At 29.8% G+C, this 21,073-nt stretch overlaps 3 protein-coding genes across 7 annotated transcripts in view; all 3 read left to right on the top strand.

Moving 5' to 3' along the window:
- Nucleotides 1–93: 93 nt before the first annotated feature.
- Nucleotides 94–5,774, top strand: LOC105249449 (contactin). The gene is made up of 8 exons (XM_011254925.3): nt 94–1,276; nt 1,388–1,766; nt 1,848–1,950; nt 2,146–2,618; nt 2,693–2,971; nt 3,182–3,631; nt 3,937–4,652; nt 4,850–5,774. Exons 1-8 carry the CDS (start codon nt 476–478, stop codon nt 5,318–5,320), a joined length of 3,672 nt encoding a protein of 1,223 aa, XP_011253227.1. The 5' UTR covers nt 94–475; the 3' UTR covers nt 5,321–5,774.
- A 2,134-nt stretch (nt 5,775–7,908) lies between these two features.
- On the top strand, nt 7,909–10,932 carry LOC105249450 (succinate--CoA ligase [GDP-forming] subunit beta, mitochondrial). Its single transcript, XM_011254926.3, has 7 exons — nt 7,909–8,057; nt 8,142–8,343; nt 8,580–8,679; nt 9,007–9,602; nt 9,765–9,899; nt 9,966–10,094; nt 10,252–10,932. The coding sequence occupies exons 2-7, from the start codon at nt 8,151–8,153 to the stop codon at nt 10,362–10,364; spliced, it is 1,266 nt and encodes a 421-aa protein (XP_011253228.1). The 5' UTR covers nt 7,909–8,057; nt 8,142–8,150; the 3' UTR covers nt 10,365–10,932.
- Nucleotides 10,933–13,153: 2,221 nt separating this feature from the next.
- LOC105249451 (filamin-A) overlaps nt 13,154–21,073 on the top strand; it is a 50,663-nt gene continuing 42,743 nt past the window's right edge. For 2 of the 5 annotated variants that reach the window (XM_011254930.3, XM_011254927.3), the window contains exons 1-4: nt 13,154–13,408; nt 14,453–14,617; nt 16,632–16,846; nt 17,734–18,145. In XM_011254930.3, the coding sequence (XP_011253232.2) occupies nt 17,803–18,145 (343 nt within the window). In that variant the 5' untranslated portion in view covers nt 13,154–13,408; nt 14,453–14,617; nt 16,632–16,846; nt 17,734–17,802. The remainder of the gene's footprint in view (nt 13,409–14,452; nt 14,618–16,631; nt 16,847–17,733; nt 18,146–21,073) is intronic. The other 3 variants (XM_011254932.3, XM_011254931.3, XM_011254928.3) reach the window with 2 other exon arrangements.

The following is a 21,073-nucleotide window of genomic DNA, read 5'->3' as shown; positions in this document are numbered from 1 at the left end:
TACGGAACGAATCGTTGTCGCGCAGTGTACACTGATCACTCGTGGTCGCTCGTCGCTACCATGAAAAGGTACCTTTAGTGTTCGTCAATTTCCGCCATTATTCGTCATAGGGAGTGTCCGGCGATGTAGCGTCGCGTTTGTAATCAAATCGTTTTTATATATATTTGACATTATTTATTTTATCCCTTAAGTCTCATTCATGTCTTATCGTACGAGATCCGGCGTGTTTAATTAAATATCTCAATTGCAATTCTCACGGTGAATATCCCAAAACTAATTACCTTACATGTAAAACGAATGGACAAAGGTGGCACAGGTTAACAAGGTGGTCATCAACAGGGAGTGTCTAAGAGCTGAATCAATTCTACTTCTGCCATAATCACATATTTGTTGGACGATATTTTCAAGCAAGATTAATACTGTGAATTATAATTCGATACTTTTAAAATGTTTATTGCATAATAAGATATCCAGAATGTCTGATTTATTGAGTAACGTGGTATTTTTGTTAATTCTTTTACTACCTGTGTTTGCACAAAATATCTTGCACGAACCTTATGAGTGCCCACAACATTGGATACGATTTCAAGAATCATGCTATCGTTTTATCAAGAGTCCCCTGAGATCACGGATGGATGCGCGAAGGAACTGTCAGGCATTTCAAAGTGATCTACTTAGTATTAATACACTGGAGGAGCATAGATTCATACTCTATGAATTATTATGGCAGGATCCGCAACATCGTAGATGGTATACTGGAATAAAACTACAGAGTGGCTCATGGATAAACGAGGCTGATGGTACAGCTTTAATAAATATGGATAACGCCTTTCTACCTGAACCTAATGACAATATAATAGGAAGAGATTATTTGGCATATTCCTACTCTAATAACCTTCAGCGTTGGGGATTGGAGAAGGTCACTGGAAGAGAAGAGCTCTTATATATCTGCAAAGCATCCATCGTTATTCTTCATAACTTGGTAGAAGATGATCGTACTTATCAATATGGCATTGAAATCGATAACCCTCTTCAAATACCTAGGGGGCCATATTTTATAAAACAACCTATGAGCAAAGTATTTGATATAGCGAAAAAGAGAGTAAATAATGATGTCTCGTTGAGTTGTCTAGCGGGTGGCTATCCTACTCCAACCTATGAATGGTTTAAAGAAGATTATGAAAATGATCGGCTTATTGCGACAAAAATAGATCCTCTTTCAAATAACAGATATACTGTGAGCGGTGGAACATTGATTATTTATGAGCCCGAACAAGTAAAGATTCTTTTCAAATATATAATAAATATATTGATTATTTCATATTAATATTATTTATATTATAGTTAAAGATTATATTATATTATTAATTATGTTATTTATTTACAGACACATGACCGTGGCTCGTATCATTGCAAGGCTACTAATAAATTTGGTACAATTATATCTGAGAGTGTTGAATTATCGTTCGGATATATTCTAGAGTTTAATTTAAAACGTGGAGAGGAACGTGGAGATAATCATTGGGGTAAAGCAGTTTATTGCGATCCACCGCAACATTTTCCAGGTGTGAAATATTATTGGGCGCGCGATTTTTTCCCCAATTTTGTCGAGGAGGACAAACGCGTATTCGTTTCGAATGATGGAGCGCTTTATTTTTCCACATTGGAGACAATCGACCAAGGAAATTATTCGTGCAATGTTCAAAGTATCGCATCTGATAATGGACGTAATGGGCCATTCTTTCCATTAAGAGTGAATATGCACTGTAATTATTTTGAATTATTTTTTAAAAGTATCTGTGTAACACAATAGAATAGTAAATTTAATCACTTTTTGAATTTTTCAGCCTCATTTCAACAATTAAAGTTTCCCAATAATTTTCCAAAGGCGTTTCCGGAAGCACCAATGGCCGGAGAGGAAGTTAGATTGGAATGTATCGCATTCGGATAGTGAGTTTATATATATTTACATATATATTTTTATTTTATATATTATATAAATATATATAATTATATATATAATATATAAAGTGTACTAAAAATATTATATATTATATATAAAAAAATATATTTTATATATAGTATAGTATATATATAAAAATATATAATTTTTATAATTGTAATTAATAATTTATTTATGTTTAGTCCTGTTCCTTCATATAATTGGACAAGAAGGGGTTCTGTCTTGCCGCGCGGTGCGTATGCGACGAGTTACAATCGAGTATTGATAATACCTCGTGTCCGTGTGGAGGATCAGGGTGAATATGTTTGCCGCGTGTACAACGATAGATTATCAATCGAGAATTCCGTGCAATTAACCATACAAGCAGCGCCTAATTTTACTATTCCATTGGTGGACAAACACATGGATAACAGAGGAGATTTAACCTGGACTTGCGAAGCATTTGGTATACCAGATGTTACTTATAACTGGTTCAGAAATGGAGAAATTTTGGATATGTACACTCTACCGCCCGAAGATAGAGATCGTTACACTATACAAGATAATGTAATAAATATAAAGTATTTGGATCCTGAAAGGGATCAAGCTATGTATCAGTGTCGTGCGAAAAATCAGCTGAAGACAGTGTATTCATCAGCACAACTTAGAGTCCTATGTAAGTATTTATATATTTTTCAATTATCATGTCGGTGAAAAACACATAAGGAATAATGCTCTTTAACATTTCAGCGTTAAAACCTTCTTTCAAGAAACGGCCTATGGAATCTGAGACATATGCGGCAGAAGGTGGTAATGTCACAATTGTATGCAAACCCGAGGCCGCGCCCAGACCAAAATTTGTATGGAAGAAAGATGGAAACGTGATCGGATCAGGCGGTAGGCGGAGGATTCTGGAAACTGGAAACCTTATCATTAGCCCGGTATCGCGAGACGACGAAGGAACATACGTGTGCACAGCAACGAATCAATATGGCAGCGATGAAACTCGTGGACGATTAATTGTACTACGTAAGTTAATCATTTCATATGTTGGGTATCTTTATAAATTTAAAAAAATTATTGTGTCCTTAATGAAGACATATTACATAAGATACGTATATTAAGTTAAATTTATCAATTAACCGAATTTTAATGATTTATCATTAATGCATATTTATGCATATTTAAAATTGTTCAAAGGTTGATTAATTTAAAATTAATTTAAAATTACTCATACAGGTGGACCAGAACTTATTGAAAGATTGCCGCCACGTTTAATTATGTCCTATAATAATAATCAGACATTGCGTTGCTTAGGCAATACAGATGAAATGTTAGATGTGGCGTATATTTGGAGGCATAATGGTATGCGTATCCGCGATAAAGATTTGGAAAATAATCGACATTGGCACATTGATGGTGAATATTTAGACATTATAAACGCTACATTTGCTGAAAGCGGCGAATACGAATGTATTTTGAAAAGTGCTGTTGGTGAAATATCGAGCAAGACCGATCTGATCGTGAACGGACCACCCGGACCGCCTGGTGGGGTACAAGTTGTGAATATCGTCAAAATTTCAGCCACATTACGATGGACTGATGGCGCTTTCAACGGCAAAGTAATAACTATGTACACAATCAGTGCACGTACAAATTGGAATCGTACATGGTTTCCTCTCGTAGAAAGTAAGTTCCGGTTCTTTACTAATTATAATTCTTAATTATAATATATATATATATATATATATATATATATATATATATATAAAATTATATAATATATTTTATAATATAATATATATTATACAAAATAAATAATATATATTATGTAATATATTTCTTAATTATAATATATAATTCCTTATGAGAATTATTGACAATTAGGATACTTGTTAAATTATCTTTTTAATATATTTATAATTCTCTGAAAATACTTCAAAGCAAGTATATTTACTTTGCTTTATTTTACATGAATGTATTATTATTCTTAGATATCACAGCTATCGAAATGGATAGATATAATGGCCGAAAAGAGGCATTTTTGGAAAACGTTTTAAATCCTTATACCACATATGAATTTCGCATATTAGCCTTTAATGAACTTGGTTATGGTCCACCATCGTCTCCTTCACCTCAATATAGTACTCCACCTGACAAACCTACAAAATCGCCATCGAATATTAGTGGTGGTGGAGGAAAGATTGGAGACCTTACAATTACATGGGATCCACTCCCCTCGTCTGATCAAAATGGTCCTGGAATCTATTACAAGATATTCTGGCGTCGTAAAGGACACGATTCAGAGTACCAATCGTTACCTCTGAGGGAGTACGGCAATGTCGGTAGCAGCGTCGTGCCAATTCAATCGCAGTTTTACTATACAAAATATGAAGTAAAAGTACAAGCGATTAATGTGATAGGCGAGGGTCCTATATCGGAAACTACGACAGTGTACAGTGCGGAGGATATGCCGCAAGTCGCACCGCAACAAGTATACTCAATGAGCTATAACAGTACCAGCTTAAACATCACTTGGCAACCGATTGAACAAACTCGTGAGCGAGTGCGAGGCAAGTTGATTGGACACAGGATCAAGTACTGGAAGGAAAGCGTCCCCGAAGAACATGCTACTTATTATTTATCGCGTACCACTCGTCCTTGGTCGTTAGTAGTTGGATTGCAACCAGATACATATTATTATGTAAAGGTAAAGTGAAGAAAAATTTTTTACTTGAATTTCTACTTTAGAACATATATGAAAAAATTTGCTATAAAAGCTATTTAATTAAAGAATTAACTTATTAAAATAAATAAATATATATTAGTCATTTAAAAAATAAAAACGAAAAATATTTGAAATTATGACAAATTTAAATCTAAACAAAGATCATTAATTTTGTAAAGGTGATGGCCTACAACTCCGCTGGGGAAGGTCCGGAAAGTGAACGGTATCTGGAGCGAACTTACCGCAAAGCGCCGCAGAAACCGCCGTCTTCGGTGAACGTGTACGGCGTGAATCCATCAACGGTGAGAGTCGTTTGGCGTTATGTACAGCCGAGTTTAGAAGAGGAACCATTAATCGGATACAAAATACGTATATGGGAGGTCGACCAAGACATGAGCACGGCGAATGATACAATAATACCAGGCGGCTCTAAACTGGAAGCCGATATCAGGAATTTAAGTCCGGGCAAGGCATATCACTTAAGAGTGCTCGCGTTTAGTAACGGTGGTGATGGCAGGATGTCGAGTCCCACTCATACATTCCAAATGGGCGATGCTGCAGCCTTCAGGAGCAGTGCTGGAAACAAGATTCTGGACGCCGCCTTAGGAATAACTTTCTTACTATTCTTGCGGGTCTTTGACTATATATAGTGTAAAGTAATCTCTAATAATTGTATAAGCCATAAGATTTAACGGCTCTAAATTTTATACAGATTTCTTAAATGAATTATCTAAAAAATTTAATAGACACGAAACAAATTTTAAAAAATGAGATTTATAATAAAATATTATAGATTTCTTTAATCACATATACTTAAATTGCTTAAACAATTTAAATAATTAATCTTAAATAATTTCTAATCATTTTTTTGATAGCCTAAAAATTAATATTGCATATCATTAGTTTATCTAATGCAAAGACAGTCAGTTTTAGCAATGATAACTTAATGCTTAAGTACTTCCATAACTTCTTTTTAAGAACCATCACGATATTATGTGACAAAAAGTCCAAGATTGATCTGCATTTGATTCTAATAATCAGAATAATATGTGTGGTAAATTTAGCATAATTTGTGTTTTATATAATATAAAAAAGTTACTTACATTTTCTTTTGACACATATAACATTTAAAAATTTTTATGAATAATATATTATTTCTTTATTATATAACTAATTATATATACGAAATACTTTAAGTAATTTGTGCTAAATTTTTATATATGTTTTTATCTATTTTTATATCTATATTTTTTTATATGTGTATATTTTTTATTACTCTCATTCTCGTAAAGCGAATATTATATATATTATTATATGATTTCAAGTATTACATTCATTCAAAAATTGCCAAGTTTTATATAACTGTAGAATCATATTCTATAGTATATTTTCAAGATATAAAGAAAATAATTTGACATAAATCATATGTATATATTGAATAATGTAAAATTAAAATTAATTTTAAAGATATAAGAATTCTGTTGACCTTTAGACTTTTACATAAATTATAAAATGAGCATTTTATATTAAAAACGCATTAAAAATATTCTTTAAATACTGTCTTTAACGATGTATAATTATACTAAAAGTTTCGTTTATTTGCCAAAAAAACAGAAAGCATATTAGTGCAGAAATGTTTCGTTATATTACATAAACAGTTTAAAATAACAAAAATATACAAATCTTGAAACATGCAATTGTATAATCTAAAACAAAAAATTGTATATCTAAAACAAGGCACAGATTATGAGAAATAAATAATAATAAATATAGATCTAGAACAAAAGAGGAAATACAATTAAATAAATTATAATAAATTGCGCTCGTGCAAAAATATGTATTCATTGCTAAGTTACACATATTATATATTAATTTGCTACGATTTACGAGAAATGAGTAAGAATTAACAAAGACAATTAACAAAGACTAAGGCCCGGTTGCACCATCATTATGTTAGATTTAAGCGAAACTTAAATATATGTCTCTCTTTATTTATTTAGAAAGAAAGATAAAGATAGACATATATTTAAGTCTCGCTTAAAGCTAAAATAACGTTGGTGCAACCAGGACTAAGAATTATATAATGTCATAATGTATAGAGCAGCGTAATTTTCCGTCCATTTATACAAAAGTAGATAATGAACACTTGACTAATTTTGATAATACTGCAAATATTTGTTAATCACTGAACTATTCTAATATTCTGTGAATTATTCTAATCATAATTAATTTTTAATTACCATAACATTAAAAAACAATAATAAACATAATAATAAACTTTCTAAATAGATCTCTTTTTTTTTACAGATACTTTTTGCTTAAGTTTTATCAGATATATGTATGTATAATATTATTATATTAGGATAGTTCAGAGATATTATATGAAAAAAGTTTATATAAATCATAATAGTGTGTTCATACTATTATACTACTATATATCTCAGAAATTATATATATTTAGGTATTATATATCTCTATATTTAAAAATGTAAACATGTTTAACATTTGAATACATTTTATATAGTAGTATATGAGAAATTTCTTTACATAAATTTATTATTCATATTGTGTATAAAAATGATTTATATATATAATGCAAATAATGAACAGAATTTTGATAGGCGCGTGCATGCGCATGTGTTAGAATATAATTGTCGCTAAAAATAATTGACATTGATTGCTTAATTAACATAATAGATATAGTGGTACATTTATTATTCCGAACATACTTTCTTTTTATGGATTTTTGTGCAGAGAAATATACATTATATAACATAATTTTTAAAATATTAACATTGATATTCTTTTCTTTCTGTAATAATTTTATAATTTGCATATATATATTGTTAGTTATTTGCATCTTTTTAACATATTTTTAACATATTTTTCTGTTTAAAAGAGACTTCACATATGTTAATCTCACATATATATGCTTCATTACTATTTCATGATTATATTATTTAACAAGCAACACACACGTGTATATATATATATTTTTTTATTTTTTTTTATTCGAGATTCGTAGGTGCGCATACATTGCTATTAATGAAAAATGTGTCACTGTCATGAGTAAATATATTTACTCTTATTCTTCTTTTTTTCCATAGTAATGTGAAAATATGATAATTCATAATATTTTCATAATAATGTGAAAAAAATATAATCCATGGCATTTTCATAGTAATGTGAAAAAAAAAATATAATAATCCACATTACATTGTTCATATGTACCGCCATAGACAGCACGTGTATCGCACATGTGACATCACACACGATGGACGTAAATTTATCGAGTTTGTATTTGTGATATAGCCGGTGAATTGTTTCTTTAAGACTTGAAAAAAAGCAGAGAGATAACAATATTGAGTGATACATATAACTACAAATGTACGTATGAGAACAAAAAATAATTGTTTAAGCGTCAATAGCGTTGATAGAACGAAAGGGGTACATTTGTGTTGAAACTTTTAGAGGTTAATCATGCTGCGAATATTTGGTCGCTCGGCGCATCTTCTCAAGAGGACCACGAAGATCGTCTGCGCGTCGAGCGTGAGGAATTTGAACCTGTTGGAATATCAGAGCAAAGAGCTCCTGCGCGATTCGGGTGTCTCTGTACAAAACTTTGCTATCGTCGACGACTTAAGCAAGACGAATTCTGCTTTGGAAAAACTACGTAAGTATCTCAGCACTCCTTCCTATATTTTGCATCTGTTAATATGTAAAAGAATTTTATCCTCCCAGTACAAAATTAAGTTTCAAATATGGAATGATCCATTAAACTGTCTACTGTGTCAATTTATTAATAATTATTGACAATCATAAGTAACTGTGTAACGACAAATTATTTGTATGTGTATATATATAGTACTTATTTTATAAGTTACTAAGTAAGTTTACCCATTTTTGCAGATGCGGATGAATTTGTCATTAAAGCTCAAGTCTTGGCAGGAGGTCGTGGAAAGGGTTGGTTTGATAATGGGTTCAAGGGAGGTGTTCATCTCACCAAAGAGTAAGTTTGACAACTAGGTCTTTGTAAAAATATTTTGCAAAATGTCTCTTATGCATACAGCTCCAAAACATTTTATTTAATCTTTGTTATACTATATAATGAGATATTTATGTACTAATGCCAATTATATGTGTAAAAACAACATGATGAAAAACGAAAAATAACATAAGACAATTTTTTTATTACATTTCATATTTTTAGAGATGTCATGTATATATTATATATATCATAACTTTTCTATTATATATATGTATATATATTATAAAAATTGTATATATATTAAGATGATGTTTTATATTCATTATGTCTTTCTTTTCCTTCTAATAGTCGTAATGCTGTTAGCAATTATGTGAAGAATATGTTAGGTCATCGTCTGATTACTAAACAGACTTCGAAGGATGGCATACTAGTGCAGAAGATTATGATAGCTGAGTCAGTAGATATTGCATATGAGACCTATATCTGTATTCTCATGGATCGTCAGTACAATGGCCCTGTGCTGATAGCATCTCCAGCTGGTGGAATGGATATTGAAACAGTTGCGGAGAAATATCCTGAGAAAATCAAAACTGTTCCATTGGATATCTATTATGGAATCGATGATGAAATAGCACAGGACGTGTGTACTTTTTTGGGATTTTCCGATCCGGATGTCCTTAATAAAGCTATATATGAATTGAAAAATTTGTGGAAGCTGTTTGTGGATATTGATGCGCTGCAAATTGAAATCAATCCACTGGTGGAAACGACAGATAAGCAAGTGATAGCGGTAGATGCAAAAATTGCATTTGATGATAATGCACAATTTAGACAGCAAACTCTATTTGCTTTAGAAGATGTCAGTGAAAAAGATCCCAGAGAGGTGGATGCATCACGATATAATTTGAATTATATCGGAATGGATGGCAATATAGGATGTTTAGGTAAAATACATTATATTATTATGATTACAATGAAAGTAAATTAAATATATAAAGTAAAAATATATAAAATATATAAAACAAGTAAAAAAAAATTATGAAATAACAATGAATATATCAATGAATAAGTATGAATCAACTATAAGTATATAAATCTTTATTTAGTGAATGGAGCTGGTCTAGCTATGGCTACAATGGATATTATTAAGTTAAATGGAGGATCGCCAGCTAATTTTTTAGATGTTGGCGGTAGTGTGAGAGAAGATCAAGTTTTTCAAGCATTTAGAATCCTCAGTGAAGGTAAAATATAAAATTTAGAATGGTTCAAGCATGAATATAAAATATAAATTTCTTTTCTTTCTTCAGATCCAAAAGTCAAAGCTATTCTCGTTAATGTTTTTGGAGGAATCGTGAATTGCATAACGATAGCAAGAGGAATTATTGCTGCATCACAAAACTTAGGACTTCAAATACCACTTGTTGTGAGACTAGAAGGTAAGACGTGTATCGATATTCTTTTTCTTTAATTTCTCATTATTTGTTATTTATAAATCCTATAATTTTATTATATATTTCATTTTCGCTTATGTGTTCTCGTAATTTACAAAAATAAATTTCAAAAGTATTTTTGTTGCAATTTATTTTTTATTAGGCACTAATGTGACAGAAGCCAAAAAGGTTTTGGCCGAATCTGGATTGCCTATTCTCACAGCGAATAATTTAGATGAAGCAGCGAGAAAAGCGGTAACCTCTGTAAATACATAATTGTATTAATATAATGATACATATTTTATATTATTTCGATTTATACCTATTTAAGACTGGAAATCTATAGTTTGAATAAGAGAACAATAATGTTAGGACTTGAAGTAAGAAAAACTATATAATTTTTCATGTTTTTATAATATCAGAGAACAATAATGTTAGGAATAACTTGAAATAGGAAAAATTATATAATTTTTTATATTTCCAAAATATCACTTTTTGAGATATTTTTATAACTTAGATACTTTTACAATTTGAGTGTACATAAGCATCTAAATACTGCCTACTAATGTTCATTGCTCTTGTACATTTTATTATTCAAGCATAGAGTAGTTGTAGTCTGATTTGATCATTGCTCAAATTGACATACATACACACACACACACACACACACACATATATATATACATACATACTTTGATCTCATTTTTATTAACATCTTCAAAATTCTAAACACAAATCTATTTTTATTGACGAGATAAGATTATTATTAGAATTTTTAAGCAGTCTCAATTTTTAAGTTGTCTCTTCTTTATTAAAGCTAAATCAAAATATATCATTATCTTATATTATGTTTGTGTATTTTACATTGTTGATTATGTGAAAATATTTAATAATAATATATCAGCATATATAGAATAAAGATTCAAGAACGATATTGAATCCAGGTATAGAGGTTTATATTAGTGACATTCAATTTTTATTATTGCCTTCTCCCCATTTGTTTGAATTCATTTCAATTAGAATAACTATTTATTTATCTAATTTATTTTGTTTGAGATAAATGGTACTGTGTAAAATTAGAATTTTATTTGGTAGTAAACAGGTAAAATAGATAATTAACAGTTGATTATAGTTTACATTATAGCTAAATTTAATTATGTGCTTTATGTAATTATATGTTTTGTTTCTGTAGGCCACTTTCTAATAAACACAAATTATTTTGCATGGTTAAAATTAGCAGTAATGCAAAGTTAATTAACACATGTATATACGTTTTTATTGTAAAGTACATTTATTTTTATTAGATTTAAAATTGATTTATATTGAGAACTTCTTTAAAGTTTAGTTTATCTAAGAAGTTCGATTTTATTCTTATATGATTTTTTTCTAATATTTTGTTATATAAGAATCTTTTGTATGAATCTTGTTTTTATTTTATTATACACCTATATTATATTTATTTCGTTACATATAATTTTTTATATTTACTATTTGTTAAAAACATAGAATTGAATCTCGAAATATGTAATAATATATTTCAGAAACTTTAAAATGAATGAAAAAAGAAAATTTATGTTTATATTTTTAATTAATATAGAAAATTTTCTTTATACATATAAGATTTTTTTATTGTTATTATTAATTATTGTATTGCATCACATTTATATAAGCGTTTGCAAACAAATTGCATATTTCTTTCTCTCTCAATCAAACGTTGCAGCATTAGATGCACTCTATTTAATACTATTTTTGGTTTGAAGCGTTTAATGAAGCGTTGAATCAAGGCGAAGAATCTTGCGCTTCGAACGAAAAATAGTGTCAAGCAGTGCATCTTTTGAAAGAAGAATGTTTCTTTCTCTCTAATGTAAGAATTAAAGAGAGATAAAGATATCAGAAAAAAACAATCTGTACACGCACCATTTATTAAGTTAAATTATACTTAGCGATCCATGATGGCATTATATACTTTGAAAAAAAAAGGAAGAAAAAGATGATGAAAAATTTGTGAATAAGACTGTGAATTCAACGTAGCTTTCAATTATCTATACTAATCCGTCATTAATGCCATCATTGAAAAGTGCCTGATAGTCAATCAAATCTCTAAATTCTCTGGCAGAGCGAGAATTAGGTTCTTCGCATCGATTGTATCAAAGACTGAATCCCGCATTCAAGGCTCACCGATTGCGCGAGGCGTAACGAAAGGAAAGAGGTGTAAAAGCCGCGCGCGTAATTGATTTTTAACCCATGTATGGTCGTTGCGTTTTTATAAGCAGAAACTGTTTTGGTATGAACGATAACTCGCCTTGAATGTACGACATTCATTGAGAGAACGATCCATATATGGATTTTCAACATAAGATTAAGATTATACAGGGCGTTAATTTGGATCGCACTTTTTATAAATAAGCGTATGCGGATCGATGTAGAACTTAAAAGTACTTAAGATAGCGAAAAGAAACGCGTATTTTCAAAATAAAATATTTTCTAATTTGTAAACCGTTGTGTTCCGTTATTCTTTTCGCTCTCTGAATATTTTCGCAATTTTTTAAAAACTATATAAATAACATAAATTTTTATAAATATTCTGGACAATATAATTTTCCAAAGGTATCTCCTAATCTTTCTAAAGTATCTTTGGAAATTATATTAAGATTATGCAATTGTAAAAAATTATGAAATGTCATTTTCATCGTAATGCGATTAGGTTTCGCGCTAGGAAACGAGATTCGTTTCCTCGAGGAAAGAGGCGAGAGACGTTAAAGCTGCTATTGTGCGCGCTAAAGATCCGGATAGCGAGAACTTGATATCGCGGTGACTCGTAACCATGATTGTTTTAGTCTTCCTCTTCAGTGTCACGTCAGCCAGCGGTTGACCGGCTCCGTTTCGCTTTGTGTGTTTTCTCCTCTCATATACCCGAATATAAACCCGTTCCTCGCACGCGTCTACGGGAAGGGTGGACGGCGACGGGAGGATCCGGATGGTCCCGATGCGTGTGCGTATATATATAGACCGACCCCCTGCCCCTCGCCTAAGGGTACGGGCGAGGGAATGCGTACTATTCTCGGACGAACTTCACGAATCCGAGTAAGACGTGGTGCTCGACTCCTGGTTCGCGGACGGCGAAGATACCAGTAATCGTCTACGAACCGCGTCGTGTCGATCGAGAGCACTCGCGTCAATCCGCCGATTCGAGGAGATCGCGATTATTGACGTGTGCATGTAAGATCCGCGTTGGCATTCAGTCCCGGTTGACATCGGTTTGTCTGATTGCGATTAATTGCTGTCAAATTTCGCGAGGTGGAAGTGAAAGAAACGTCGAGGTATAAGATTTTAACGCGAAATTCTTTTTTTTAATGTCAAGGAAACAATTAATTGTTTCATCTGAATTAATCTTATCATTTTGTACGTAAATAAGATTATATCTTATGATATCCGCGTATACATTTTTTCTTAGCTAAGACATTTGAAAGATTATTATTTATCTAATTTTCTAATTTTCGGATTGTTGTTTAAATTAAATCAAAACTTTTAAATTTCTAAATATTGATTCAAAAGTTTAGAAGATTTTATTCTTCGTATTTTAAAAGATTTTGAACTTTTGTACATATTCCAATTTGAATTTTTACATATAATTAAATAATATTATAAATTTTCGTTAAAAAAAATTCAAAATTCGCGTTGAACAATTTATTAAAATTTCACGAGGCATCTTATAATTTTAATACGATTAATTACGATCAAAGAGCAGACAATCATATAAATTAATTTATCAGTGTGCTGATTGAACTTGATTTTGATATTAATATTAGTTATAATAATAACACTTTGTTAAATACTAAAAGTATTCTTTTTTCAAGATTTATTAGTCAAATACTTAAATATATATTGTGATATTAAGATTTGGAGAACAAGAAATCTTTGATAAATCTTTAACGAAGAAATTTTCTTTCTTTGATGAAATCAAAATCAGCTTCGCTTTAAAAAGAAAATAGAACGTTTATATAAAAAAACAAATTTTAAAGTTTAAATATATTAATTAAAGTTTAAATATATTAATTATTAGGGATAAATATTTTTTTAAATTTCTATATATGTGTCATATATGGTGCAAAAATAATTCTAAAGTGACAAAATGTGTATATATTTATACATATTCACTTTTTGACTATCCCAGACACGTCGAATTAATTAGATTAAATCGTGCAAAATGTTTATTTTTTGCGATTATAAAACTCCAATACTAAAATTTTAATTTTAATAATTTATTAATATTTTATTCTTTCAATTAATTTCAAAATTAATTTTAAGGAAAATTTGCTTTCGTAATTTGTTTGAAATTTGTGAAATTGAGAAATCATTTGCAGTCCATTTGCGATTTATCCATGCTGATTGCGAGTGCATTACGGTTTTGAAGAGCACAGTAGTGCGGAGAGGGTTTTAAGTGGAACACGAGAGAGATTCGCGAAGACGTGCGACTCCACCGACAGTTTTTCGTGGGCCACTGATACTGAATCATTCGATTGTACGAGGTAGAGAATTCTTTTAATTAAATGAGTGGATTTTTATTTATGTATGTGACGTGATTATTTTCTAAGTATTTTAAAGTTTACCAAGGGACTGGTGGTATCTATTTGTTTCAAATTTGATCCGTTTCACGAATTTAAGTTTTGCGTTATAAATTATAAATTTTCTATTTTTGCTGATTGTGCAAAATAAATTTTTTAGAAATTTGTAAACACAATAAAAGAATTAATTAATACGCGTGCGTTTGTAAAACAAACATTTTTTTATTGTTTTTAAAATAATATCTTCTATTAATTTATATGTGTTCAAAAATAATCTCGTTTTATTCGTAATTATCCTAATGATCGATTTTATAGCATTAATTAATCTTGTTTATATTGACAAAAACATATACATAAGATTTAATTCTTTTTATTTATTTTCACATTATTTGTATATTTTGATTCGAAAGAATATAAATTGTTTCAATATAAAGAGATATAGGAGGTAAAAAATTCGATGACAGCTTGATCGTTCGTCTTACATTGAACAGAGTGGTATCTTGAATCTTCTTGACTGAAGTATCGCTATAAAAAATAATTTTTTAGCATCATCAGGTCATTTCATGCAATGATTTTTCATATAGTATAGACAATTACAGATAACAATATATATGTCACAATATATATATATATATATATATATATATATATATATATATGTGTTATTATAAATTACATTGACAATTTAATATTATACAATTATACAATTATATTTATACAATTTATATATTTTTATTTCACGATATAATATTAAACGAAAAAAATATTGAATCAATTAATTATGGAGAAAGAAAAATAATTGGTTATAACATTTTTTTCACAAATACTATTTTACATGTTCAATTATATAGTTTTATTAATTTCTTTATATATTTTATTAATTTCTTTAATTTTAGAAAATTCTAGAAAATTATTTTTTATCAAGAGATATTTTTATTCATTTATCATGCTGAAATATATTAATTAAAATGTATTTTATACTATACTATTTTATATTATACATTGTGTGCATTGCATTTATTATTATACGCAATGTTTTATTCCACAATATATTTCGTAAACTAAAAACTAAATTGTCTTTCTGTAAAAAGAATTGAAAATGCTGATAACTCTCTGTTCAGATTTTGGACAATGTTCGTGTTTATGAAGTTCATCTTTTGGATATAATATTAGACCTTGGAAAAAAGTCACGTATACATGCGCATAACTAAAAATAACTTGGCATCTCGCCGTGCGTCGCGAATCGTAATTTAGCGTGCGTCTGATTAATTTTCTATTATGCACTATTTTATATAAAATTTGATATCGTTTAAAGGAGATATTTTAATATTATTTCACGCGCAAACAAAAATAAATATAGTAAAGTAAAATATTTTTCTATCTTATTTATTAACACATTTTAAACGCTTTCTAGCAAATTTATATTTAAACTGTAATAAATGTATTGGGACGCGAGCGTAAACAAAAAGATGTACGAGTAGTTTTCTCTAAATGTGCTGCTATTTATAATTAAGCACTTTATTTATGAGAATTGAACATGTCATGTATAATATCAGAATAGTTTAGTCAAACACGTGCGCGAATCTTCACTCAAGCGAAGCTGATCGCAATTCGATGCACTTTTATAAACTTAATTTGATCAATGGAAACAATTGGAACAATTGAATTCTTATTAACACAAAATAACATATTGATCTTCATATCATGTTTAAATGTGCGATTCTATTTTTTAAATTGCTCATTCTCCAATAAGTTTAAATTGAATAATTTTTAATTTTACTTGTGAATATAGATCAATTCTGTTGTGTTTTTGTTTAAAAAAAAATTATGTACAAAAATTAATTAATAATTTTTTATTTTATATATTATAATACACACACACACACATACACACAATTGTATTCCATATAATTTTTTTTTTATGTCGGCCTTTTTTTTTATGTCGGCAATTTTTTAATCACGACATTTCGCGATGCAGGTGAATAATCACTGCGAATCAGGACAAGCGATCACTCTAAAAGGCATTTCAAGGAGATAATACACCGGTTCCAAGGAAAATTTCTCGCCTAACGCATCCTGAGTGACCCAAAATACGATTTACCGGTGACTCGCGCAGAAACACAGTCGCCCCAGCTGATCGTGTCAGCATCTCACACACTTACATATTCGATTCGCCAGCACACGGCTGTGCAGGTAGGTTCACCGACATCCACCTCTTTTCGATTGTTTTGCAAGTATGCGTGCTCGCGGTAGTGATGAGCACGACGCGCATCCGAGTGATATCGATGCCTGTTGTAAAATATTTGTCAAATAAAGCTGCATAAAGATAGAAAAATTAATAAATAAAAATTTATTAAAAATTATTAATAATAAATAACAGTGGATAAAGGATATATGAATGATTTATAACAGTGAATTTTAAGGATATATATATAAATTTTGACATTTAAATTGTCCTTATGTATATTTGTGAATATATTTATTGTACAAATTAACAAACTGAAGAATTTGCAATTAAGTTTAAAATTAAGCTTTATTTTTTAAATTAAATATTAATTCAAAATTATCAGTTATTATAATGCAATAATTAATTATATATAATAAAATATTGTCTTTCTGAGAATGAAAAAAATTACATTGTTGATTTATAAATTAATAATTAAATATTTTTATAATTATATAGATTCACAAATTTTATTTACATAAACTGTACGTGTCTTAAAATTTTTATCCTATATATTTTATCAATTATATATTTAATTAATTTCCAAAATTAACAAATTCACATGTTTTTAAATTCAATTAAATTATATTCAAACACATCTACTGAAGTATAATCCAAATAAATACGAAGATCCAAATCAGACTTTCATGTATAAACTTGAAGATCAACTGATAGATCAACAAACAAGCCGGCTTTACGTTGAGACAACAGCAGGCGTTCATACCACTGGAGTAAAGCTCTCTTTAAAACTCAAACTGATAGTTTGTGCCCATCGCTATTTCTCGAGTCACCAACATGGCCACGTCTTGTCCTCGTCACTGATAGTACTTGTGACTACCAACACTACGATCCACAGGTACTAACACAGGGGCGCGCACCCCACCACCCTCATTCGTGAGAGCGTAGCAGCGGACCGGCCGATAAAATGAATGAGAATGATAAGTCAGTTAAGTGCGAGAACTCCGCCGAGGAGGAGGAGGACGAGATGTTCGAGCGCGAGCTGGCCGAGGACGCGCAGTGGAAGCGAATTCAGCAGAACACCTTTACGAGATGGGCGAACGAACGACTGAAGGCGGTCAACAAGCACATCGGCGACCTGGAATGCGACCTGTCCGACGGTCTTCGGCTGGTGAGCCTTATCGAGGTGCTCTCGCAGAAGCGGCTACCAAAACACAACCAACGGCCTACCTTCCGCTCCCAGAAGCTGGAGAACGTGTCCGTCGCTCTTAAGTTCCTGGAGGACGAGGGCATCAGGATCGTCAATATCGGTGAGTGATATCATGTGCGTGCTGGACCACGCTTGAAAATAGATTCGTCCTGTTCTTGTAATGATTAAAAACAAAGAAATTGATGGTTTGAGCGGTGCAAGATCATCAATATATTTATTAATGAGAAAAATAATTATTCTAAAAAATTCTAATGTGTTTCATATTTAGATAAAATAATTGAGAAATGATCAAATTTGAATAAGTCGAACAAAGAAGCGATTAGTAGAAGCGATTAGTAGATATATAAATGATAGAAATGTATTTTGAGATATTTCCTATACAATTTCCCACATTTAAAATGATTATTCTAATTGTGGAGAAATATTTATTGTCAAAGTCATATCCATAATATTGATTCAATTTAGAAGGAATTTATATTTCGAGCAGATATCAAAACAATAATAACATATCTATTCACGGTGAAAACACGTGTTACAATGTGATTAATTTTTAATTTGTGTTTAATCTTTTCAGACTTTTCATTTACAATTTTTCGATAGGTTACACTGCCACGTGGTAGTTACAATTACTACGAGTCTGCGTGGTCTACGGATTTTACGTAGATTTATCGATTTCTAGATTTCTACACTTTAGAGATTTGCACAGGTGTTTAAGGGAATTGTGTGTATAAGGAAATAATATTAAATTAATCCGTATAAAATTATATTTGTATTACGATAAAATTAAAATATTAAGATATATAATGATATATATAAAATAACATACATAAGTATTTCAGAAAGAGATGTTTTTTCATATATTTTTCACATATTAAAATATGAGAAGAATTATTTCCAAGAAATATTAAATCGAATTGCCATTTAATAAAACAATTATCATAAAATAATCATATAATTTATTATATATTATAATAGACATATTAATAATTAAAAATCTAATCTATTATATGTATCAATTTATTTCAATTTAATAATATATTACACTTTATTTAATAAAATATTATATTGATATAAATATAAAATTAAAATAATAAAATAATAAAATAATAATAAAATAATAAAATAATTGTAAAAATTAAATAACAAACAAAATATAATTATCCACTTATAGAAAATTAGCGAGATTAATAAATAGGATCTGTTTAATATAATAGGAAAATAGTAGGAAAAAGAACAAAAAGAACAAAAAGAGATGTTTAAAATATTGATTTTAAGAAAAAGCAAGTTATACGCGATGCATTACGTATAATTTTGGGAACTTGTATAGAATGTTTTTACATTTCTGTTACAGTCTCATGAAGCAATATTAAACTTTTAAAGCCGCAATAGAATATATTTATTCAGTCTCATAACGTTACATGCCACATTGTAAAAATATAAAATGTACATTTACTTTTTCTCTTTATTTCTCATTTCAAATTTACATAACAACAGTTATGCGCAAAATTTGTAATATTTATTTTAAATATGCGTTTATTTGCACGACGAAAAATGTAATCGAAAACCGTGATGAGTGACTAGTCGACAAAATTTGAGGACAGGTGTCAGCGAATAATTAATCGCGCGTTTCGCTTGCGAGGAAATCAATGTAGATCTGACTGATAAAGAGAATCTTGCGATATAGCGCGAACGCGCTAAGATTTAATCACTTAAAACATTGCGATTACAAAATTGAAAAAAATCATTCAGCCTCCTCGATGATATCAAAGTTTTTAAAGCATCAAAAATTTCGTTGAATTTTCTTAATTTCATAAATTTTAAATTTTAATAATATGTTCAATTGAAATTATGTAAAACTGGGTTTTAATTTTTAATTAAAAAATTTTTTTAAAAATATAAGAATGAAAAATTCTGTTTGTGGCGAGATTATGAATAGTAAAATCGTGTTTCAAAATATTTCTTTCTTGCTAGATAAAAAGCACTCGACTGATATAATTATATGCGGAATATTTCTGCCTGGCCTTCCCCGCTTTCAGATTCGGGATCAACCGCTATAGAGCACAAATGCATCGAGCGACGAAATAAAAGCGATTGTAGAGCATGGCGAGAGGGTTGTGGATCGATGACGCTCGCCCGGGCTACCCGGGAAACTAGAGGGTAGCGATGGGATAATGCTGTTCACGTGTTTTTCGCGAATGAACAAACATCACATCATCCATCTTCATCCATTCATTTAAATTTAGCTAAAGATCTCTGTCGCTAATATGACGTAATTTTTAAATTAAACTAATTAACATACAAGATATGCCTTGGTCTCCTTAAACTTATTCACGCATTTTTTGAGCGATTTAAAATATATTTATCTTTGAATTTAAAAAAATTATATTAAATTATATTAAAGTATTAATAAGTTTTTAAGTTATAATTATTTATTAGCTATAGAAATTTTTGAAATTTTTATCTTTAGGGATGTAAATAATTAATAAATCTTTTTCCATAAATCTTATTTAACAGAGTTTTAAGAATTAGAGTTAAAAATATCTAAAATTAGAAATTGAAAAAATTTGCGAGAGAATATATATTGGGCTCGTGAAATTTTCGATAAAAGTTTGTGATTCGTCGAGTCCGCACTATCAGTCAGACCACGTGCGTTTGTAACCACTTGTTGGCAAAGGAAGACAACGCTGTCGATTGATATTTCATTGAATGACAATTCCCATTTTTAACATGTAAATAAAGCATCAAGCATCGTAAATTAGCTTATTAGAAACAATAACCTCCATATAATTTTGGAATTTTTATATTTGTACTGAAAGATTGATGACTGCTTACTCGACGAGTCATTACAATTTGTCGCATCCTTGAACAAAATACTTGACTTGGTAGTGACGCAATTGAATATATCATCGATGATGTCATTACGTTCTTTAACCTGCGACTGTTATATCGCAAAGGAGAAAAACGTGCTGATAAACATATGTTCATAAACGCGCAGCCACGTCTTGTATAAAGTAATCATACAAATCTT

Source organism: Camponotus floridanus, unplaced genomic scaffold (assembly GCF_003227725.1).
Source record: "Camponotus floridanus strain SB8 unplaced genomic scaffold, Cflo_v7.5 scaffold10, whole genome shotgun sequence".
In the NCBI taxonomy this organism is placed as follows: domain Eukaryota; kingdom Metazoa; phylum Arthropoda; class Insecta; order Hymenoptera; family Formicidae; genus Camponotus; species Camponotus floridanus.
Note: the sequence above shows the minus strand (reverse complement) of the source record. Positions and strands in the feature narration are given on the sequence as shown.